The 25,305-nt window shown below is 34.9% G+C and overlaps 1 protein-coding gene across 1 annotated transcript in view; it reads left to right on the forward strand.

Annotated features, from left to right (window-relative positions):
* Positions 1 to 24,427, forward strand: part of POT1 (protection of telomeres 1) — a 54,235-nt gene extending 29,808 nt beyond the window's left edge. The window contains exons 11-21 of the mRNA XM_030453642.1: positions 1,676 to 1,831; positions 6,808 to 6,965; positions 8,962 to 9,050; positions 9,860 to 9,904; positions 10,353 to 10,509; positions 13,272 to 13,477; positions 16,205 to 16,340; positions 18,644 to 18,738; positions 19,258 to 19,349; positions 21,734 to 21,839; positions 22,504 to 24,427. Coding sequence (XP_030309502.1) covers positions 1,676 to 1,831; positions 6,808 to 6,965; positions 8,962 to 9,050; positions 9,860 to 9,904; positions 10,353 to 10,509; positions 13,272 to 13,477; positions 16,205 to 16,340; positions 18,644 to 18,738; positions 19,258 to 19,349; positions 21,734 to 21,839; positions 22,504 to 22,616 — 1,353 coding nt within the window. The 3' untranslated portion in view covers positions 22,617 to 24,427. The remainder of the gene's footprint in view (positions 1 to 1,675; positions 1,832 to 6,807; positions 6,966 to 8,961; positions 9,051 to 9,859; positions 9,905 to 10,352; positions 10,510 to 13,271; positions 13,478 to 16,204; positions 16,341 to 18,643; positions 18,739 to 19,257; positions 19,350 to 21,733; positions 21,840 to 22,503) is intronic.
* The last annotated feature ends 878 nt before the right edge of the window (positions 24,428 to 25,305 follow it).

Here is a 25,305-nt window from a genome sequence, read left to right on the forward strand (position 1 = left end):
ACTTTTTAATTTATTAGATTTATTTATTAAAATATTCTCATTTAATTTTTGATAAAACATATAATTCAGTTAAAGGTAATGCAGATAAATATATCCGAAGCAAATTTATGACCATCTTATTTCTATGAATCAAAGCAGATGTTCCAGTTCTCTTTAGAGTTATTCATCTGATTTATTTCTTGAGAGGATTTGTAAGATGGTATTGGTATGGATTATTGCTTCACAAACATTTATAGATAAATATTGCAGAAATAGAAACTTTCCTTTAAGCTGAAAAATATTCCTAAGTCAAAGTTTTAACCTTGTATTTTAGTTAGCAATTGCTCATTTTTCTAGATCAGCTGGGTAAAATTAAAGCATAAGTAGCACTATCTAAAAAATTTTGGCAGGTTTTTTTTTTTTTTAGTTACACATAAGCACTTTGGGGATCAGTTCTCACTGCAAGTGCTAAATACGAAGTGTCACACAACAGGAGAGTGCTTTCCAAGGGTGATCCTCAACACCAGCTAAATAAAAAGGTCTGCATAACTTTTCAGGTTTTAGCAGCAGATTTATCAGTCTGGTGTTATTCTGAAACTCTGTATTTCTTTTTCTTTCTTCTGTAAGTTGATAGTTAAAAGGTGATTGATGCATAGCTTCTTATTTTCCATGCTATGACTTCATAAAATTCTTACTGGTACTCATGTATTAGCTGTATTGTTAAATTTCAGAAACAGCAGACTGCATTATTCCTTCATGAGGACAGCAAAGATTTTTCTTGTGCAGAACAGTGCATGCACTACACAGAAACAAATCTTTAGGTGTCATAGTATGATATGTTTTGCAGTTGTTACAAATATTTCTATTTAATTGTCCCTTGTGAAATAGATGTCAAATGAGAACCAATAAAATTTCAGGACTTTTTGGGGCTGTAATTAAGTTGTTCATTATTAAACATATGTTGATCATTGAGGAACCCTTTGCAAGGACAGAGACATTGGCTTTCTTAAATTATTAATATTTCTATATACTCTTATCTGTGTTGTCAGATCTGAAGTCTGTTTTTTTTTTTTGTTTGTGTGGTAAAGATAATGACTTGGGAAGACAAACTTGGGATATACTTAGGAAGGTAAAAGTTTCAAATCAAATATCAGTATATCAATTTTTCTGATATGTAATTCCTTTGACAGTATGTTTTTTTTAGTAGCATAAAATATATACTTAAATCCATATTAAAATGCATCAGACAAGCTTAAAAATGATAGATTAACACTGGCATGCTGGTGCCAATTTCCTTTATTTTTCAAGGAGAGCAAAATCCCTTTCTCATGAAATATTGCTCATGATAGAGGAGAAACCTTTTTAAAAAACTGTAGACAGATGTCTTATTATTTTGTTGATTTGCTAAACTAAATAACCCACCAAGCTGAAAAAACAGCTCAACTGGTGTGATCAGTATTGTTACTGTACTTTGCTTACATGTTTTATAATAATGGTTTAAATTTACTATGTCATTCCAAGTCTATGTTATATTAACAATTGATTGTACTATGAAATATATCATTATTTTAAGCATTGAGCTCATGTTACTAGTGGAGAATTTTCGAAAGAAACCTAAAATTAATTTCAGTGATTTTTTTAATAAATCACATCTAAAGTATTATGAGCATATTCAAATACTGTATTTGCATTGCAGGTATGGGATGGCACAAAATGTCCCTACCCAACATGGAAGGTACCAGTGGAAGCAAGAGACATGGAAGGAGATAAAGTTCATCTTTATCAGCTGCGAAAACTGACAGTGGACATTCTTGTCTATGATAACCATGTCCAACTGGCAAAATCATTTCAGGTAATGCACAGTCTGGTATTTCTGACTCTTGTTGCTTATTTTATGCTTAGAACTCACTTCAGAGAATTTATCAATTCAGTTCTGCTGTTAATTAGTTTCATATGTACTTCTTTTACTCTGTTTCCCATACCTTCTGTTTGAATGCAAAACACCTTCAACATGAGTAAAACAGCCTCATGACTTTAAAATTGCCATGAAAATTTTTTTTTCCAAATAAGTAGGTCCTTCCAGGCACTGTAATATCATATATAATCCTGTGAAAATACTGAACTCAGAAAATGTATTGTGTGTGTTAATATTATTTTTAAGTGATATAAAGTGAGGTTAAACTTGTGGGGTTAAACTTGTAGTCCTGTGAAAGACCTGTAATTCTAAAGTCAATAAAAGGTTTTCTGTTTTACAAACTTGTGCAGGTTGCAGTGCAATCTTCATGTAGTGGGTCAGTAATGTTGATTATGCTTAGAGAAAACAAGTATGCTTCAGCAACACTGCCATCTTGCTTCTGAATACAGTACCTTAGCAAAGTACACATTTTTCATTCTATGCCTTGCTCTCCAATCCAAACCATTGTCTTTAAAAAAGTGTTTACCATAAAATAAAGATAAGTGATCACCATTTTTTAGGCTGGGGCTATCAGCAGACATGAAAACAATTTGATAGATTAATGCCTATTCATAAGTAAATGACAGAGAGCAAATTAACCTGTCTTTGTATAAGAATTCATAACAAAAATAGCTCACAAAAGTATCTAATTACTTACAGGTTATCTTCCATAATTTTTCTCTTGCTAGCTGGTGTGATCTATTGATACAAATAACTACTAATGTTCCAGTGAAGCAGTATGTTTTGAAAATTAAGGGGAAAATATTTTACTGTTAATAAAACATATTTTCATAAATGGGTGATGGTATTCCATTAATTACTCTCTCCCATTTATATTCAGGAATTCCTATTAAATATGCGGTATGTGGGATTTACCCCCATCCAACAGAAGCTCTCTAAATTTTTTTCCTTTCTTTCCTATCTGAAAAGCATCTGTGCTTTTGCTTTATACTGCATAACAGAAGCTCTAATGTCGAAGGAGAATCTGTTAAGAAAAATGGTTTGAGACACGTGGGCTGTTTCTCCTTATGGTTGTATCTGAAGTTGCAGAATTTTCACTCATCCAAGCTATAGAAGTTTTAAGTTAGATGTCTTTCGAACACTGCTTTCTAGTGGGTTGTTTTAGAGGAGTTACTGAAGAAAAAGGACTGACAGTTAACTAACAGTTAAAGTTCAGTTTTCAGCACATGCAAATAATTTGATTTCACAGAATAATCTAAAGATAATGAAATTTTGGGGGAATCATCCTAAAATGAAAGACTTAATAAAAGTTTGTTTTTAAATACTAGTGGAAATTATGTCATATCATAAGAAAGGATAATTTAAGTACTCTGTATTCATCTGTATAATATCTTGCCTAGTGCAGCATCTTGTTATGTAAAGGTGTTTTTTAAAAAATCATTGATGTAGGAGTGTAAAACTGGAGAATGTTTAGTGCATGTGCACCTTCCTGAGTGTAAATGCAAGAACTGTGTGATCAAACTGTGCTAGATGTTTTGACAACATGGTTTCAGAAACAACAGAAGTGTAGTATTTTTCAGCCATCTTCTCTGCATTTGACAGTATCTTAGAGTTGCCTTTTTGTAAGTAAAAAGTTACAGAATTCTTAGATTACACTCTCTGATGTCATTGTGTACTATTGCCATGAGAGTTACAGCTCCAAAGTGATATTTCATGTAGGAACAATTGTTTAGTGCAATCTTTAGGGCACCAAGAAGGGCAGATTGGAAAGAAATTATGAAATATGTGTTGTTATTTTAAAATTGTATCTGCATGCACAGCTTGCAACTAGCTCTCCCATAGAACATTTGCTCCCCATAGGTTTTAGTTTGTTGATCTTCAGCCTGTCTTCTTCCATTTTTTCCAAAGATATTCAGGATTATAGGTCTGCAACATGGGTTGCTCCATCTGGGGCAGTTTGCTAGATGGTAAAATCAGTGGTCAGTGCACAGTGTGGGTCCAGCTGTCCACTGGCTGGAGATTTCCTTATTGTGGTATTGTGGGTTCCTCTTATGGCCTGATACCAACAGCTCTGTGCTGTCATGTGATTTCTGGTTAGTACCATTAACCTGGAGCATGCTTCCAAGTCCTAGTCCATAGTTTCAAAATATTTGCTTTGTGTTTTGTATCTTCAGATGCAGAATATGAGTATTGTCAGCTGTTCCCACTGTATACCATGTCGTGTCTTCATTGATAGTAGCTAGGACTGAGAAGTTTTGCTAACTGTTCTATCATAATTTACTCACTAAAATTAGACTGTTGATATGATAAAATGATAAAAAAATCATATTGAAAATCATTATCTGTAAAAAAGGGCATAAAATTAGTACAGTTTATTTTCATAAGTGGTTCCTGTAAATACAGAACAGCCTCTTGTAATGAGTGTCTTTGTGGCCAAAATGATCATTTATCTGGAATGATAAGTGACCATTCTGAATTCATCAGTGTCTTAGAGGCAACCTTGTATGTTTTGAAATAGTTATGAGAATTTACTGTGCTGAAAAGTTTTAGTTGGCCAATTACAGGGAACTACATATGTGACTTCTTCATTCTAATTCTTTTTAGCCTTAAGTATTTTTAAAATAGTCACATTTTAATTAGATAGAAAATAAGGTATTGGTATATTTGAAATTACTGAAGGAGATGTGCTCTAATTGCTTTAATTTAGTTTTAAATGAGCTTACTCTAAATGAGTTTGATAGTTCATGAACAGAACTGCTGTAAAATCCAAGTATGGAGTTGGTTTTATACAAGATTTTAGTGATGGGTTTGTAAACCATGGTCTTTATTTTAATATAGGTTGTAATTTCTACTAAGTCAAGTAATGAAGTGTGCTCAGGCTGCAGGTATTCTGTGAACAACAGAAATACAGTAACATTTTTAGCCGCAGCAACCACATTCACTCCTCACTGTTAATTGTAAGCAATGCTGCCTCCCAGAGAAGCTCAGGGAAATTGCAGTGTCTTGCACAGTCAGATCTGGTGCTGGGTTTGACATTCATCACCTTTCAGACTTTTCCAGTATTTGGCAATTCTGTTTAAAACTCATCTCTGCAGTATAGGTCTAAACAATGTTAAAATATATAAATAATATTTTCAGAAAAGAGATCTAATAAAATACATACATAGGAAGGAACATACATTTTTATTGTGACCATAAATCGTTGAGTGTTACACTAAAACATGTAACTCACTTGATTTTTGCATGAATTTCATGCATGTAATACCTAAGTTTAGAAGGCAAAACCAGAATTATGTATTTTTGGCTTCTGGGTTTTCCTCTTCTGTGTTTAATGTTTTAAATTTGTACATATAGTAAATACTTTTTCATACATTGTTTTTGAAATAAAAATGTTAAAAGTGCCTGCAGGTGAGCCTCTTAAATGTCATCTAAACGCAGAAGCTGTCCTGTTGATATGCTTTGGATTAACAGAATGAGCAGCCCCTTAAGATCAATTAAAACTCTGGTAAGAGCTCCATGCCAGAAGCAAAATAGGTGCAGGCTGAAGTGAACTTTTCATGTCCCTGGTGTCTGAATTTGAAAATATGCTGCCTTTTTAATGTGTGATTATTTTAAAAGAGCAGTTTGATATCAGCATTGTGTAGTCATAGTCTGTTCCTTGAAGCAGAGGAGGATTCTAGAATCAAGGTGCTGCTTTATCTGCTTTTATACATACATACATACATAAATTTATAAAGGGTGTACCTGGACAGCCCAGTCTAATTGGAATAATTTTTAGTTTTCTAAGGGTTAAAGCTGAAGTAGGATTTACCAGACTGCCTGCTATAATATTCATGTTAATTGCAGTAAATTGAAAATAATGAGTCATTTGTATAGGCGTATTTAAAAGGTACTTAGAGTGAACATAAATATGGGTTATTGAATGTGTGTAGCTTGCCAAGTATCCTAGGTTATACATTAGAAAAATGTTTGGGTGGTAATTATTTTGATTCAAAAAGGTCTTTAAAACACACTAAAGGGAAATCAGCTGTGTAAGTCTCCAGATTATCTACCTTTAGAACCTTGATTTGAGATTTTCTGAGGGGGACAGGGGTGTTCCTTAGGAAAGCAAAATTAAAAGATCTGTTTGATGTTCAGCAGTCTATAGCTTCTTTAATAGGTACTTGTATAAGTTAGTTTAAGTCCATTTGTGTAGCTTGACAAAACAGTTTCAAAGAACACAAAATAATTCTAAGCAAAACAAGAAGTATATTCTCCATGTACCTGAGGATACCACCTAACAGAGATAGGAACAGTGCCAAATCTTTGAATTTCTAACATGTTGCCTTTTGTCCTGATGCTGAAAAAATATTACCTCTAATGTAAAGTGTAAGATATGATAAGCAGATGTGTTTGTGTTTGTACATAACAGGTGGTATGTCATGCATCATGATGGACATGAGGCCAATTGTTGAATGTGATCATACGTGGACAAATCACAACTTGTCAGTCTCAGAAGGGCTGCATTGTGAATAAAGAAGACAAATTGTGCCCTCAGGAAAGGAATATATTGCCTCATTTGATCTGTCTTCTGAAGTCTGCTTGAGAATCAGATTTGCCAGCAGGCTTGCACTGGTTCTGAATCAGCCTTTGCTGCCTGTAATGTCTGATAAAGCAAAACAAACAGGTCACTCACAGAGGTTTTGGGGTCTCCTTCTTTGAAAATAATTGAAATTCCGCTGGAGACAGCACCCTGTGGTACTTGACTCTCCTTTGGGCCATGGGGGTTGGATTAGGCAATCTCCAGAGCGTCCCTGACAGCTTCAGCTATTCTTCATTCAATTCAGTGAAAAGAAGGAAGAAACTTTGTGAGGCATTGAGTTTTTCAAGTAAATAGCTAACTTTGTGTTATCCAATTATTTTTTTTCCTTAAGATTGGAAGTTTTCTGAGAATTTACAGTATTCATGCAAAACAAGTAAGTGCTCACCAAGATGTCTCACATTTAGAATTTCATCTTCATGGTGGCACCTGCTATGGTCGAGGAATAGGAGTCTTACCAGAAAGTAACCCAGATGTTAAAGAACTAAAAGCGTAAGTTTTATTTGTACATTCTTGTTTTTTTTCTAGATGATTCTGGAAAACTCTAGGCTAAAGTAACAACTGTATAGTTCAGAGTTCTAAATATATGTAAGAACCAGAAATTCTGGGAAAGGGCATGTTTTCAGCACTGTTAAAATGAAGAGGAAGCATTAGGGAGGATAGGTAAATAAAAGCTAATTTTTCACATTTTAAATCCAGTAGGGATTCAGATTTTTTTTTTTTTTTTTTTTGTAGTGCTGTAATAGGGCCTGACCACATTAACTTATTTATTCTGGTTTATAGTGGTATATCAACTTTAAAGATAAAAGCAATGGTTAAGCAAATGAATTGAGAACATTTTAAGCAGCTGCATATGTATTACTTGGAAATAGTGAAACTTACAGATGTTCAAATTGAATCATGTAGTATAAATGCTCTACTGAATTGTGTTATATTCATAAGGAATCATTGAGTTATTTAGTTGAGAAGAAATCTAAAGATTATTGAGTCCATCTGTTAACCTGACTCTGCCAAGTCCATCACCAAACCATGTTTTTAAGTATCTCCACTTAAGTGACTTAACTGCTTCCCTGGGCATCCTGTTCCACTGCCTGACAACCCTTTCAATGAAGAAAGTTTTCCTAATATCCAATCTAAATATCTTCTGGTGCAACCTGAGGCTATTTCCTCTTGCTATATATATCTGTTTAACAGAATTGACCTCAGTACTGAGCCCAGGGGAACACCACTTGTGACTGACTTAACACCATTCAACACAACTCACTTGGTCCAGACACCCAGCCATTTTTCTAACCAACAAATCATGCACCAGTCCAAGCCATGAACAGCCAGTTTCTTGAGAAGAATGCTTTGGGAAATAGTGTCAAAGGCTTTTTCTAAAGTCCAGGTAGTCAGCATCGACAGCCTCTTCCTCATCCACTAAGCAAGTCACCTTGTCCTAGAAGGAGATCAGAATAGCCAAGCAGGACCTTTCATAAACTCATGCTGGCTGGGCCTGATTGCCTTGTCCTGCACGTGCCATGTGATGGCACTCAAGGTGCTCTGTTCCATAACCTTCCCTGACACCAAGGTAAGACTGACAGGCCTGTAGTTCCCTTCATCTTCCTTCTGGCCCCTTATTTTGAGTGACGTCACATTTTCTAACCTCCAGTCAAGTAAGACCTCCCTGATTATCCAGGACTGCTAATAGATGATGAAAAGTTGCTTCATGAGCACTTCTGCCAGCTCCCTCAATACCCCTGGATGGATTCCATCCAGCCCCACAGATATCTGCGTGCCTCAGTGGTGCAACAGTTTGCTACACATTTACCCTTGGATTATGGAGGTTTCATTCTGCTCCCCATCCCTGTCTAGTAGCTCAGGCAACTCAGTACACAAAGAACAATTGGACTTACACATTAAAACCGAGGCAAAGGCATCAAGTACCTCGGCCATATTCTCATCCTTTGTCACTATGTATCCCTCCCACATCCAGTCAAGGACAGCTTCTGCTTAGTCTTCCTTTTATTGCTAAAATATTTTTATTGTCTTTTTACAGCAGTAGACAGGTTATGCTTTGGCCTTTTTAGTTTTCTCCCTTGACTACCTTATGACATTGTAGTACTCCTGAGCGACCTGCCCCTTCATCCAGAGGTCAGAACCTCTCTTTTTTCCTTTTAAGAAAGGCCAGGTGACCAAAGACCACATTCCATTATCAAGAGAGCTGTTTCCAGTAATATAGTGGCAGTCCTTTGGCACTACATTGTGTTTAAAATTCCAAAAGCGATTTGAAAAGAAGTTTCTCATCTGTGTCATTATTATACACTCCTGCATGGCTTGAGTTTTATGTCTCCCTTGGGAAAATTGATGTCTGAACATTATACTTGTGTATACGTAAACAGTAGATTTCATACAAGTGTATGTGGAGTCCCATGGTTATTTTTGTGTGTGTGTGTATATATATCAAAGACTTCTCTCTGTTATAAAGTGTTTCATAATTTATTTTTAGATTCTTAGAATCTGTGGATCTGGCAGACACTCAGAATAATGAAAGCATGTCTTCACTGGAATTAGACAGCACTTTTAACAATCTTACAGGTAAGGGCAACTGAAAGCTGATTTGCTCTGTCCTCATATATATATACATGGTCAAGATAAGGTCACAGTTACTGCTTCTCTGAGTGTATAATGTTATTTTCACATACAAAGTTTTAGAGAAATCTTTTGGGTTATTAGACTGGAAATTGACATCCCTTGTCTCACAGCAGAAGCCTTTCATGTACATGGAAAAATACTTTCATAAGAGGTAATGAAGAAATTATTAAACACAGATAGTGTTCTTAGTCATACTATATTAGATTACAAGGCAGAGTGATATAACCCTCCCTCTAAGGGGAGATTCCTCAGAGACAAGCACTGAAAACACTATAAACAGCTCTTTGCTGAGGAGCCCTTCTAAAGTAACTTTGGAAAATGTGGTTTTCCTGCTGAATGGGACAGAGGAGCTGGTAACAGAGCAATTTAAGTAACTGATTATCCTGGCTGATTCTATCACCTTGGTTAGAATAACGTACTTCTACTCTTCTCCAGTAGAATTACAGGGGGATGAATACAGTTTATTTCAGCAGTGTCTTTCAAAGTATATATTTGAAAAGTCTTCATCTTTATGAGAATTGCTGTTTGATGTGTGTATGTTTCCTCAAATAGATTAACTCTTGGTGTCAAGTGTTTGTCTCCTCCTTACTTTGCTTTTTCCTTTTACCATTTCATTTTTGTACATTATTAGGATTTCCATTTTCTATTGTTCAGCTTCTTGGTTTTGTGTATGTCTGCCTGTCTGTATCTATTTATCATGAGAAAGAATAAAGAAGAAAGGAAAATAATTAGAAAATTATTTTTTACTCTAGATCATGAATTAGACTTAGAGAGATGTCAGCAGTTATCCGTGACAGGTAAGAAACATTTTGAGCTCAAAGTGAATCCCCTTTTTACTAAAGAGGAAAATATTTTGAGACATCAGCTCAAAGGTTGAAATAATATCTTTTACTTATTATAGGAAAATGTATTCTAAGAATATAAATTTATGAATGTGACATTATTTTTTTTCTGTTTTCAAAGGAATAGTGCATATTTAAATACTGCACTTTCATTTGGGTTTTTCTACATGTTTGGTGTTCTGAACCCAATGTTGAATTCCATGCTCCACCAACCTGTTGTGATATCTCTTAAATACTGTAGTAACAAATTGTATTGATAAAACTGAGGCTGCATCAGAGAAGGGAAGAGAAGCTGGGAATTAAGGGAAAATGCATACCTGCAATAGCCATATCCCATGTTCCAAATATTATGATATTTAATAGGTATGCATGGCTTTTTTGTATGTGTTTTGTTATTTTACAGTATTGACAGATCATCAGGATTTGAGTAACACAGACCTGAAAACCATTCTGAACAGCACAGCTCCTCAACAGTATCGCATTAGAGCAAAGCTGAGAACTTATAAACCCCAGAAGCTCTATCAGTCTGTTAAACTTCATTGCTCCAAATGCAACTCTTTGTAAGTGTTTCACACAATAGAAGAAATTAGGAATTCTTGTATGTGTCTTGTATGTCTAGATTTTCAGTGTGTTTTCTTCTTTTTTGTGTAAAATGAGCTGAATGTAAATTTATTTAATCTTGAGCAGATTTGAAACTCACTGGTAATAGGTAGGAAAATTTTAAATTGTCAGATGAGTTCCATTTGCAGAACCTTTTGAGTGCTTTCAAAATAATAACTTTTTTCAGCAGTCTCATTTTTCTGATACTAAGGTTGTACTTAAATACCTGTTTCTGTATTGCAATTTTAAAATAGGATGCACAAAAAGGTATGACAGTCTCCAAGTGAATTAATAGTGTATCTTTGTTTAAAGTGTATTTTCCAGAGAAAGCATCTTTTCTGCATTCAAAAATATCAGAGAAACACACATTCACCTCTGTATTTTTGTTTTCTTCTGACTTGAGTCAGTTCACTGACAGTTTTATCATTGTTATTTCCCCTTTACTGCAGTTTTTCATTGTATTAAATAATGTATGGTCAAATAATCATATGCCATTTCTGGTGCATGTTTGTCAAAAATGAAAGGACATTTGTTTGAAATGGCTTGTTTTTTATAAAACTACTGAATGACATGCATTATAGTGCTATTCATGATCATCTGAATGATCATGTTCACTTTGGGTTTTTTGCCTGACTTAGCCTATCATCAGTCCCAAAATGATAGCAGGTTAGCATTCTCCTGGACCTTTGAAATTTTTTGCACAGTCAAAATCTATTAAATACAAACATCACCAAGACTATAAAATGCTCTCTCTATCCTTTTCTTACAGCTTTTGGATTCAAATTAGCAAGCTAGCTTGCAGATTCCAAGCTATTGGTCTTTATCAGATGTTGATAAAACATTGCCTTGGTTGCTAATGTAAGAGCAAGTGCTTCATCATCTTTCATCATCTTCACAGCATAAAAGTATACAGTTTTTATTCCCAGCTACAAAAAGGAGATAATTACCTGCTATCTCTGCTAGTTTTGTCACTTCTTTAATGTATTTGCTGTTGTTTGTTCCTTATGAACTTATTCCAGAATTTTCCATGACTACTGTAGCCTTTTAATGTATTCTTGGCTTGTTAATATCTTCATTTCTGTTGCTTTGAGCTTCCTCCTGTATCACATACTGGTGCCTTCTCTTTCTTTGTCAGGCTTTTAACCAGATAGATTTGCAAGGTTTTAGTTAGCATATTTCCTACTACCACCATCCTGCTGTGATGATGGGACTACTTGCAGAGATGTTCTAGAAATTTAGGTTCTCTTTTCTTAACCGTGTGCATCAGGTGGAAGGAAAGAGTGAAACAGAGCAGAGCTGTACTGTGGCCTCGACTGGGTGAGTTAAGAGGCCCAGGAAAGAAACATGAATTAGGGGCTTGTGTCAGAAGAAGTTGTTTCATGTTTAAGCATCTGGCAGAAAGCCTGACCGAACAAGGTTCAGTGCAGATTTCATTCTTTAGAACTGTGCAGTATGGTGCATTTAGGATATAAAATCCTTGTAAGAGATCGGGTTTTGTTTTTTTACTTCAACTGGAACTTTCTCTTTAAGTAAAATTTCTATATACATGAATGTAGTTTTATTCATATATTCACATTACAGACATTTCAGTCCTCATGTGTAGCTTACTTCAAAACAAATTGATTCCATTTCTGCCTCTGCGGGAGATCTACCAGCATGCTGTAGAGACTGGAAGAATTTTAATAGGTGTATCTAGAAAGATGACCTTTTAAGTTAGGTCCATTGCTTTTGCATTTAAAACAGTAATCCAGAATACACAAGAGGAAGGAGTTCATGTGAACAGTATTGTGCTCATGAAAAGAAGAATTCATGTTTAGAAAGACTACTTGTGGTTCTGCAGTCATAGCAGAATGTCAAAGATTGGTTTCGTAGGCAGGAATTGTTATTCACTGGTGAAAGCAGCTCTCCTTGTTTTTGAAAGAGATATTGTCAGAACAAGTTGGAAGAGTTGATGGTCTTTTTAGTTCACTACCACAATGAAGCCTGACATGTACTCTTTTTGGTGTTTTATAAAATGGCCCAAACTTTTGCCCTTTTTCATTGTCCTTTTGGTTTGTTTCATGGCTCATATCTCACCTGAAGCCAGCAAGTCTGTCTTATTAGGAGAAAACATTCTAATGCATTTTTAATTTGTGATGTAATATTGGTAAAATACAAATACTTCTCTGTGGGTGGATGACAACTGGAAATGCACAAGTGGCACACTCTAGAGCAGGGCAGTAAAAAAACACAAAGTGCAGAATTCTAGGTTTTCCCTTTATAGTTCATTCATGAAGCTCTTCTGCTCCTGCCCTATTTCCATTTTTTTCCCATTTAATTATGCAAATTGAAATAGGCTGGAACATAAAACTTGAAATTATATGAGCTTATATGGTCTTTTCTCTCTACTGAAGTGGTGTGCAGTTGTGTGGCCCTTTTAAGGCCCAACTCATAAAGCTGATATATATATATATATATGCTTTTCCATGGATTTACATGGATATTTGTGGATAAAGCCACTGCTCCTAGGTAAGATTAGATTAATTAGAATATTTGTTAATATGTACATTTATTATTCTGTCATCTTTTACTATACAGCTCTAAATGTTTAACTGCTATAGCAATAAAATTATTTTTTCCTGTATATACTTTAACTGTCTTGACTGCATTTTCATATTTATACAGAGTTCTGTCATCCTTGATGCTGTTAGGATTTACTTGTTCATTTTGAAAATGCTTTTAGGAGTGAAGTTCCAGATGGAGATAACTTTGACTTGATTTTACAAGGCTCTGCCATTACTGCCCCAAACCTAGAACTTCACAATACGTCCTGGTATGATTCTGTCATGTGGACTACACAAGACCAGAAGCAAAGGAAAATAGCTATCCATTTTGTAAAGCATGATGAAATGCTTCAACAGCCTGAAGATACTTTGCTTATGATAGAGGGTAAGATAAACTACAAGTATACTACTTCTCTTGGCCCAGTGTCCACTATGAGTATCTACAAAGTTAAGATATGTTGAAGTTGTATTCAGTGTAATTACTGATGATCATAAAGGCATCTTCAAAGGAAAGAAAACCTCAGCTGGAATTTTAAGAACTGTTAGGCCAAGAAGAAGCACTCATCTGTTAAGGTCTTGTAAGGTGCTTTTGTCTAGTTTAAAACTGTAGCAGTAAGTTTATTGTTGATTCTGCTAAAAGTAACATCTGAATGCTTTTTTTCTAGCTGTGCTTTCTGATTTCTCAGTTCTGATATGAAAACTCACTGAGTGTTCTAAAAAACCCCTATTTTTAGTCTTGATGTGCAAAAGTTTTAGAAGGCTTTTGGTAATACAAGCCTACAATTAACTTTGTCAGCCTCTGGATGTCAGTGTTGTTTCAGATTAATAGAGCTTCTCACAGCATGAGGGTTTTTTGTTTGGTCTGGGTTTTATCAGATATTCTCAGTGAAAACCAATAGCCACAGAATTTTTAACCAAATAGTTCAGCAAGAGTGTTAATAAGGAATTTTTTTAATAGAATAAAAGCAATAAATAATTGCATACAGTACAACTGTGAGTTTAAAACAAAGTCTTCAGTTGTGCTCAAGTAATGCTGCAAATAAGCAAATGTAAATCAGATGGTCCTTTGTGTAAGAATCAATGACAAAACCCCTTCTGTTTTCTGCTGTATTTTATATCCAGCTATTTCCAATAGCTGTTTTAGTTCTAACATGTTCCAAATGATTTTTTTGTTTTTTATTGTTTTTTCAATCCAACCTTATCTTTGTGAAAGCAGAAAAAAAACCCCAAAAACCTATATCTACTCTATTTTTCTAAACTAACTGAAAAATATAACTTTAACCTTTTTTCAGATATTAATGTTCCAGCAGCTAAGTATGTGTGCATGTGGATATATGTGCTTCTTCTTGGGAATACAAGGAAAAGGCATAATCAGTCTTACAGCAGTTTTTTCCCAGAGCATTGTTCATAAAACTTACCAAAACCACATGCTATTTTAATTTTTACCTTCAAGTTTTCAGAGGTGGAGATGTTAAAGTCTCCCTAGAAATCTTCCAGGCACTTTTCCATGTACAGACAACCCTCAAAAAGATCAAACACATTATGACATTTATTAGACAGACAGGGTCTAGATTCTACTTGTTTGTTAAACACAAGGAACTTGCTCTTCTGTAACAGAATACTCTGTTGTTCCCCAGAATCATTACACTGAAGCAGGAACTTTTTTTTGAGTGTTTGGCATCCACTGTGCTGAAAATTGAAGAAACAGTTGGATACAGGACAGAATTTTATGTGATCCTCCATAGGTAGTGAGGGAAATCCATAACCATTGCTACAGATTACTTGAACTAAAGAGGTCATTGTTATGGCTTAACAAGGAGATCAATGCTCCTTGCATATCCTTATTATTTGTTCATTAAATCACTGTGATTCATATCAAAGCTGAAAGTTTGGAGACTTTATAGCAATGTCAGTTGAAACTACTCTGCATTTTTTAATTCCTTGAATGAGACTTTATTCATACAGAGGCTTTATCTGTATCACTGTATTTGGAGAAGGTTTTTTTTTTCCTGACCTTTTGGTAAGCGATTTCAAATACCTGTGCCTCAGTTTGTTGTTTTGTTTTTTTTTATTGGAAGTGAAGTTCATTGAGAAGGTTTCATGTTGTGTGTTCTTTCATCACTGTTAAAGCAATTTTATTGATTTTTATTTCATCTCTAGTTACCTCTGCAATACAAGTAACAAATATTATAGGATAGAATTATAGAATAATTGAGGGTTGGGTGGCACCTTTAAAAGCAATGTGCAGAGACATCTTCAATGAGATGAGGTTGTCCAGAGCCCTGTCCAACCTGACCTTGAATGTTTCCAGGGATGAGTCCTTTACCACCTCTCTGGGCAACCTGTTAAGTGTTTCATCATTCTCATTGTAAAAAAATTCTCCCTTACATCTAGGCTAAATCTTTTAATTTAAAACCATAACCCATTGTCCTGTCACTACAGGCCCTTTTGAAAAGTTTGTCCCCATTTTTCTTATTGACTGCCTTTAAGTATTGGAAAGGTATTTAAGTATTGGAAGTTTCATCCCTCTGATAAGTTTCATGGCCTTCCTCTCATCTTGCCTGTGCTGAAGACTCCAGAGCTGAACACAGTGCTCCAGATGCAGTCTCACAGAGCAGAGGGACAGAATCACCTCACCATATTTTGTTGAGCTTAAATTAGCATGAAGTTTGATGGTTCTGCATTTTTCACTTCACGTCAATTATGATGTGGTTGAATAACTATGTTTTCATAAAGTACTGGTTAAAAATTAATAAACTTTTGCCACTTTAAAGGCTGAGAAAACAAGAGCAATTGCAAAAAGTCAGTTTCTTTTTTTCTGATGAAAATTGCTAGTAAAATCATAGAAGGAACTATATGAAAGTAATGCTAAGTGCAACTTCATGGTTACAGTGATCTACAGGCATCTTCTCTGATAAATGTGCATCTGTGTTTCTTCATTGAGCCTGTTGTGTAGTAAGAGTGAGAAGGTTATGGACTATTTTAGCATTTTTCTGTAGTTTGTCTCAGTTTTAATGAAGGTCCTGAAATGAACATCAACCAAGAAATGCAAGTTGTTCAATTTATTCTTGATTACAGGTTTTTGTTTTTGTTTTGTATCTGTTTTTAATAGGTGGAACACTAAAGGAAATCTGGAAGCTTACAAAAAGATTTAAATGTGTTATTCCTGTGAGGTCCACAGACAACAACCTTGAACTATTAGATCTTTCAGTCCCTTTTCTTGTACAAGGGGGAACAAAATATTATGGGTAAGTTAAAAGTATTTTTTTATATTTTAGTATTTGCAATAATCAATAGATATAATCTTCTTCATCAGTTCAAATCACAGTGCTGAAGGGATAACCTACCCAAAGATTCTTTGATGCAAAATAGATAACATGATCAGCAGTACTGAGATCAGTGATGAAATGCCACACTACTACCTTACATCAAAGGACTCAACAATAGTTGGCCTGTATCTTGATCTATAAATCTATAAATCTTATGTCCTTAATTATACAACAGCCCAGGTTGTCTTGCCCATTGTGTGGTGGCCATGCAATGTGCTACAGAGGTGGAAAAGTCTCTTTAGAACACAAAATTAATAAATCTTCTAGTTTCTGGGCAGAAAAATACCATTATCTGATCTTACTCATTGGACTAGAGTCAAAACAGCTTTAGAACTGTATGCCATACATGCCTCCAGAAAATAATTCCAGGAGGTCAATCCACATCTCATTCTTTCTTTCATTCCCAGTATTGGGAAAGCTTGGGTTTTGGAAGAAATAAGGGATTTTGGACAGTCTTTTCTCACTATTTCACATTTCTTAAGATCCTCAACACTGCAAAATGCCTCACCTGTTTGTGTGTGTTAGCCACTGTAGAGATGACTCCAATAGGTTTCTGAATTCACGGCTCTAAGGCTGTGGCATATGGTACACACATCTAGGTCTGGTATCCATGCTTCTGCTCCATGAGAGCTAGCAGCAGGATGTTCTCCTAGTTAGTACTGCACAGCACTGAGCTCAGAAATACCAATGTATTTCATGCAATCTACTGAGTCCTCCCTCTCAGCAATCCTTGTAAGTTCAAGGGAAGTGCTGTATTGCACTACCTCAGTCATGTAGGCAGTAAAACAATTTCTGTGCAGAAATATTGTGTTACACATGATCCTTAAAGTTTGCCATAAGGGCCTCATCAAATGAATACAGATGATAATTATTTCTCCTTATCATATATTGTTTTGACCTTTCCAGATAGGGCTGTCCACAGCTTTTTTAAATAAAGGCAATATGTGGGTATTCCTGCTGGGACTGGATATTCACCAGTACGAAGTATTTCCCCTTGCAGATTCATAATCCGTATATTTCTCCAGCTACACACAACTCACCTTCAGGCATTCTTCTCTGTATATAAATGGCAGTATTGTAAAAGCCAATGCTCTGTAAGATAGTCCATGGTTGTTTATAGGATATTTAGTAGGGAATTTCACAAGGACATTGACATTTTGGAGTCTTGTTCTGTACGTTTTTTTCTCGGTATATATTTAGAAAGTCTAGAAAAGATTCTGTATAATAGATGAAAAGCACTTATTTTTGCTGTATGAATGACCTTGAATATCTGTATAAATATTTATGTGTGTGTGCATATGCAGGAATATTAATATATATGTAGTTTTATATTGACATATATATATATTGACATAAATAAACGTGCACACTTGCATAATGTATTATTCACAACTAAGTTACTTTATTGGACTTTGAGTTTTTTAAAGGAAAAAAGTAACTTCATTGAGCTTGGCTTTATATCACTTGAGCAGAACAAATGCTGTTTCTTCTTATGACATGTTTTGCATGGTTCTAAAAGATACTAAAAGTCTATTTTAAGTTCAAAGTGTAATATACAGCTTACTATGGAAAAATGTAATTCTGTAATTTTATTTCTTGAGGCAAATGTGAACAACTTTGAAAACTTTTTTCACTATTTTCTTCAACTTGCAGCATTTGCTTACTATGTGTTGCATGTAAAATTTATAATCACTGGTGCAAATAGAGATTGTTTTAATAGTTAATATTTTTAACATAGGTAAAGCTAAATTTCTCCTCTAACCCTGCTAAGTTTTTAGAGTGTACTACAGGTTCAGATTCATTCCTGCTTTTACATAATGAGATGTTTGTTTGGCTGAAAAACAAAATAGGGACATATAGATACATCTTTAGCAGTAGCATGTTTAGCAATGTCATCTTAAAATCATAGAGTGGTTTCGGCTAGAGGGGACTTTTAAACATCATTTAGTTCATCCTGCCTGCCATGGACAGGAACATCTTTCACTTGGTGGTTGCTCAAGGCTGCATCCACCCTGGCCTTGAACACTTCCAGAGATGGGGCAGCCACAACTTCTCTGGACAACCTGTTCCAGTGTTTCACCACACTCATCATGAAGAATTTCTTCCTTTTGTACAATCTAACTCTACCCTCTTTCAGAATTATTTTTTTTTTTTGTGCAGAAAGCTTCTAGTATAAGCATATCATTGTTTGGTTAGTCTCAGTGTCTTGTTTTAAATGCTAGGTGCAAACAGTGTTCAAGTCCAAAGCCTATGAAGAGTCTGAGTTCCATTGCAGCAAAGCAGGAACCATCATGGGAACCAACTGAAATAGCACAAGGTCAGCTGAGATGATACTGTCCTGAAATACTTTTATGACTTGATTCTGAAGTGTTTATATGACATGGTTTAGTGTCTGAGTTGCAGTTTTGTGCAGAAAGCATGTATTTTATGTTTATGAATTAATTATAAAGCTCTAAAATTCAGTTTTCAGGTGGAATGGTAGCATATTGTAACCGAATTAAGAGCGAGTCTACTTTAATCTACCTTACCAAGATGGGATCAAAGATCTAAGCAAAAATTAGCATTTCATTTGCTAGGATGAGAATAAATGCTTAAAAATACTTCTACATTTTTTTAGACTCACCTATTATAGTGTTTCTAGGGAAATTGAAATGTTCTCTCAAGATACAAGTGATGTTTTGCTCTTCAGAACCTCTTTTCTGGCCTGTCAGTTTATAATTTTAATAATAGTATACAGAGTCAATTACTATTAAAGGACAGATACTGTCAGCTTGAGTTGTTATGGTTTGTCTTGCATATTTACACTAAGAAACAGGGTTTTTTTTTCTCTCTTCAGTTTTAGGTATTGAGCCACTCCAGTATGTTTTTATAATGAAGTTTACACTAGTTGATGGAACAGGAGCACTAAATGCATACCTTTTTGATTATGTAAGTAAATCTAGATACAACTAGACTACAAATTATGTAGGGTTGGATTTTATTTGTTTTTTGTGTAGTTTTTTTGTGTTCTTATTGCTCTTAAGTCTGTAAAAATAAATTCTAATTCTTTGCTTCTTTACATTTGTAGTTCCCCCAGCTTGGTTTTGTCTGTAAACATAGTGGGCATATTTGCTATTCCATAAGGCATGTCACTAAGGAATATTCTCTAAATCAACAGACTTTGGACAATCCTCTGAAGAATCCACTTCGAACATCTCCCATTTTTGAGATTACCAATTAGTCTTCATATTTTTTTTTACTTTTTTATTCTAATTAGCAGTTAGATGCACAAAGATATTTTGAGTTAATAATTTTTTGTGATACTGAAGGTGGAGGATTTATGACTATCAAGAGCTGGTCGTTGTTTCCTACACCTCAAGTTTAGGTCTGAAGATGAATTGTGTATGTCTAGCATCCTCTACATTTTTACTCCTCTACATGTATTTTTGTGTAGTGTAGAAATATGCTGTGTACTTTCTTGTTTATTTCCTTTTGGTTTACTTTTTTGGGGGGTTTTGTTGGTTGGTTGGTTCTGGTTTTTACACACACATGCACAAATGCATTTTAAGTTCCTATCCTAAATTTCAAGATGGTATGTCAACCATTTTGAAAAGGGAAAATGATAAAAAAGTGAGAACAACTTAGTAAAAAAGAGAATTGGAATTTAAAATAGCACCTTTTGTTCTTCTGTAAGTGCATTTATACGTTTTCTTATTCCAGCAATTCACAGCTGGAAATAGCAGGATCTCACAATCCATATTTGGAGTAATCTATCCACCCAAATGGAAAATAATCAATGTAGTGGCACTTCAGAGCTCTTACATTGTCAAAAATAGGACAAAGAAACAATGTAGTGGTTTGGTTCTTGTTTTGTTTTGCCTTCCCCTATGCAGTACTATTTACTGTGTATATTATTTTCTTCCATTGTGCTAAAAGAATTTGAATGGGACTTTGAAGGGTACACTCTTCTTTTGTTAAAATTTTAAGACTGTAACTAAAAATGATGTTGTGAAAAATGTGGGGTTTTTAAAATACACACTGTATTAGCAGCAAAGGAGGTCAAAGACTGCTATCTCCATTGCAGCAAGTAATTTTTTCCATCTACTGCCCTTTTTCCTTTTTATATTGAAAAGCTAAACTGGAAAAGGAAGGTGGGGGAGAAGTTTTTTAAACCATCTCTTGTTGCAGAATTAAAAAATATCAGGTTCTTCTCAGATAGTGCACAGTACCACAGCTTAGCTCTAGGGTTAAAAAGCACAGTTTCTTCTAAGTGCCAACTGCTAACGTTCTTGCTGGTGGCACTTCAGACACAAACCAATACCTTCTGACCTGAACTGAGGTTCTTCAGCACCACCTGCAAAAGGAACTGTGCTTCTTTGAAGTGCAACTTTATACTAGCTGCCAATTGCACTTTTATAGGAATGCCCTCAGTTCTTTTCTTTCCTCTCCTTTATATCGGAAAAGTCACTGAAGGAAAAATGGAAAAGTTCTGTAGTCAGAAGAACTGGAAGAGCAACAGGAAAAAGTAGTTATCTGTGTCAGTTTGGCTGCTGGCTTATCCACTAACCTCTGGTCACTCCCATTAAACATGTCACACAAAAATTATACAAAGGCAGATTATCCTGTATTTGTATCTTTTAACAAAAAGGAGAAATTGCCATCAAAAAACTTAACTCTGAGAAGGTATAAAATTATGAGCCTTCAGAGGTAAAAAGTCAGGTAACAAATTTGGAAAGAATTAGAGTTTTGTTGGTCATGTTATAAATACACAGAAGACACCTATTTAATATTTCAGTGTTCCATTCTTTATTTTACTCTCCTCCATTCAGAAATGTTTTCCACGATATAATGTTTTCTCTATAGTTTCTAAAACTTAACAAAAAATTAAACTCAAACTGAAGGAGTTCCACCTCTATAAAGCCAGATTCAACATACCCTCATTTTCAAGTGACTTCGTTCTTCTCAAAAAACGTTCTCATTGCATGAGGGACTGTTGAGGGGGATGGATGATCCTCTCTGGCCGTAACATTGTCAGCTTATGGAGGTATATGAGAAACATATGCCAGTTATATATAGGCCCACATATCTGCTTTCTGGGGGGTGTAGTCCCAGAATACTCATGAGTACTAAAATAGAAACTAATAATTTTTTTCAGAAAGTTTGGGGTTTTTCTCTGTATCTGCACAACTGTAGAAATAATATTGTTCTCCTCTAGCGTTACTTAAATGGATAATTTTAAGTTCCTTAAATGATAAAAGTATATGCAGTCAGGGTTCTGGCAAATGTTTTTTTACTGTTCTTCCAACTCATTTTACTTATGTGTTCTCTTCCAGGAGAAGTTTTTCCAAATTCCTGCCTCTGAAATCTTAACTAATAGTTTTCTTCAGGAAAAGATGCAGATGACCATGAATATGCTCTGTCCTCCAGGAAGAAAATTGGGTCAGCTTGCCATTATTTTAAAAGGGAGGTGGGGAGGGAAAGGATCTTTCAGTCCTCTTTCCATATACAAAGTCTTAGAATTCAACTTTGACGTGGCAAAACTCAGAACAGAGAAGTGCAACGAGTTCCAAATAATTTATTTTGATGCATTTCTTTAATGAACTCTCTTTTGAGAAAGAAAACCAATGGTCAGTAAGTTCTCATGTAGGAAGCAGTGATGTGCAAATAGTCATGTCTGTGCAGGCATTAACATACCATGTGTATTTATATCAACTTTAACCAGAACACCCTTGTACTGAATGTTGGGGAATTCAGTGTATGGTACATGCTTTGGGCAAGATTTAACTTTTGAATAAAATCTACCAGTACCAATGTTTCAGCAGATACACAACACTGAGCCTGGGAGAGCAAGGCTTGGAGGAGTGTCACTGAACACCAGTTTAGATGGTGTGGAAGATTTGAAGATACAAATTAGAATTTCAATATTAACAATTCCTTTCTTTTCCTATTAAAGTTGTACATACTTAGATATGTACCCTAGGTACCCCTATGTACCTATATGTACACCTAACCCTAACCCTAGTTAAGGCCCTTGTCAAGTTATACTTCTCTCCTATAAAAGTTGGAAATGTGTATTAAGCACTAATTTGTGTTTTGTTTGTAGATGACCTGCCATGGCTGGAATGCTTCATCAGGTCCTATAATGTCAGAAATGAGATGAAACATCAAGTTTGTTACCAAATTTTCGACACTACAATTGCTGAAGATGTTGTATAATGATTTGCTGCTAATAGGACGCAATTCAGTAAGAATCCAGGTTGGGTTTTCTGTCTTGCATTAAACTGCATAAAATAATCTTTGTTCCTTTCTGAGGAAGTCAATCTGTATGTATGAAGTTTTAGTTTGTTTATTGATACAAATGGGAATTATGCTTTGATGTATTTACAACTTTCCTACTGTACAACCTTATGATCTGAAATGCAAGTGGAGGTGCTGAGCTGTTCACTGGAGGCTGCTGGGCTCAGGCTGATGAAAGCAGGCTAGTGTCCATCTGTCTGTCATAAAGGAAGTGATCAAGTTACTCTAAACAAGTGAGTTTTACTTAGAATTATAGTCAGAATGGTGCTGCTTCTGTACTAAAATAAATGCCAGCAGAGATAGGGGAAAAAGAGGTCTTAAGTAAGTTTTCTCTCAGTCTATTCTGTGCAAGCAGATGTTGCTGTTCTCAGTAAGCCAGTTTTAACAAGGAGGTTGTTCACTTTTAGAGATTCCTTTGATTCTGCACTGATATTTATTCACATGTATACAGAACTCTTCCTGTTAATTATGCTAAGATAACTGCTGTGTATACCAGTTACTATAGATTTTGATGGAATTGAGAATGGGACCATGTAATGATTATCATCAAAATTAAAGTCAAGCCATGGAAGTAGGGTAGTGTAAAATTAATATTGGCATTTGCTAGACCATAGTTAATATTATTGTGTACCTTGAGTACCAAATTGTTAGCATGCTTATTAGCTGGGTCAGTGTTTTCTAAATCTTTCCTATATCTGGGTAAATTCACTGTCATATTACACTGCCCAGATCTGCATTTTCTGTCTTGCATTATCAGGTTCTATGACTGAATATAGGGATACAGAACTAATCTAGTGATATCATGGCTTGGAAATACTGCTGGACTAGAAAAACTGCTCTGGTTTTACTTTGCATTCAGAAATCTATAGGACAAATTCAGGACATGTTTCTTCAGAGCAAAATTACTTCATATTTACAACAGCTGTCATTTAAGCAAGTTCAGAAGTAAGATGCAGTACTTGTAAGTAGATTATTATTATTTTTATGGTAGGTGGCATTTTTCAATTTTTCAGGGCTGTTTACTAGTAGATTATGCAATTCATCATTTAAAATTTCATCTAAATGTCCTCTGCTAATTTTCTCGTACTCTGAAATATTATACTGGTTTTATATGTCATAAACCAGGTAATATGGTTTCTAGTGATTCATATATAGGAAGAACCAATATGAAAAGTGGCTTGTGGATATTTCATTTAAAAAGCTGGGAAAAACCCACAGCTTCGGAATTGAACAAGCAGTTTACAAAATAGCAGCACTGGCTTACAAATGCTTGCCTGAATCTGTGAATAAACACATAAATATAGTTATAACAAGTTATTAAAATGATATATCATTTTAGATGCTGGCTATATTCTGAATTATTTCAGAAGGTAGGAGTTAAATTGAAGTCAGTCCTTTTTTTACTTTTCTTGTATATAGTGTATGAAAACATTGGGAGGAAATGCTTTTATTTTTAGATTTTTGCTTACAACTCTGATATGTAGGTGTACATTTTTTCTAAATAACTCTTTGTAAAGTAATAAGAATGTTTCAAACATTGATGTAAACTAAATCAGTTTCATCACATCCCTTGTCTAAGATCTCTTCCAGAAAATTCTGTATATATATAACTTGATCATTTAACTGTTGAATATTGTATTAAAATGCTTAATAAAGATTTTCAAATATTTTCTTATACTTAACTTTTAATTAACTTGTTCATAAGACTGTGAAAACTTTGTTATCAGTAGATTTTGTCCAAGACAATGCTCCAAATGAATGTTTTTATGGTTTCTTAGACTGAAATATATGTGTAATCCTCTTTCTAAATATACTTCATAAAATAATTTTAATTAGTAACTAAAAATTATGTACTTGACCATACTAAAGGTCACTGTATAGAAAGGAATTATTACACAGACAGTTGAAAATGTTTGTGCCTCATTGGTAGCCTTTATATAGAGCAATGGAAGTCACTGAGATAGGGCTTGAACCTTTAGTTACTTCTCCTGATCAGTGCTGAGGCCTGTGAATAGCTGACTAATGGGTGGGAGTCTTGAGACTGCCGTGTCTTACACTGAGAGCTCTGACAGACACTGACTGCTGGAAACCAAGCATCTCAGCCAACAATAACTGACAGCCATTTCTGGCACCCTCCTGAATAGAAACAGGAGTCACATTTCACTTAGTCAGTTTCTTAATCAGGTATGGTTGGAGTTTTAAAAACATCAAAGGGTAAAATGTCTATGTTAGTAGCTTAAAATATAGTATTAAAATAGTTTTGATATCCTTAAAGACACTGAAAAATTGAGCCAATAGTAGGTCAGGTTAACACTGTTACACTCAGATCCAGTGTCTTCCTGGAGTCTCATCTTATTCCTTCATCCACAAATATCCCAGCATACAGGATAACTACATCTAAACATCAGCTGCTTACTGGAAATGTGGGGCAAGTGGCAAATATGCATGGAATGTGAAGGATATAGTGCACGGCAACATCACCACAGGCAAGGGCAAAGAATATCTGATTGTGAAGGAGGAGCTGTGAGGCAAAGTAATAAAAACCATGAAAGAACAAATAAAGGAACGTTTGTTCCTCCAGGTGCACAGGTAAGTGTATGAAAGTGGT

This window comes from Calypte anna, chromosome 1 (genome assembly GCF_003957555.1).
Source record: "Calypte anna isolate BGI_N300 chromosome 1, bCalAnn1_v1.p, whole genome shotgun sequence".
NCBI lineage: Eukaryota > Metazoa > Chordata > Aves > Apodiformes > Trochilidae > Calypte > Calypte anna.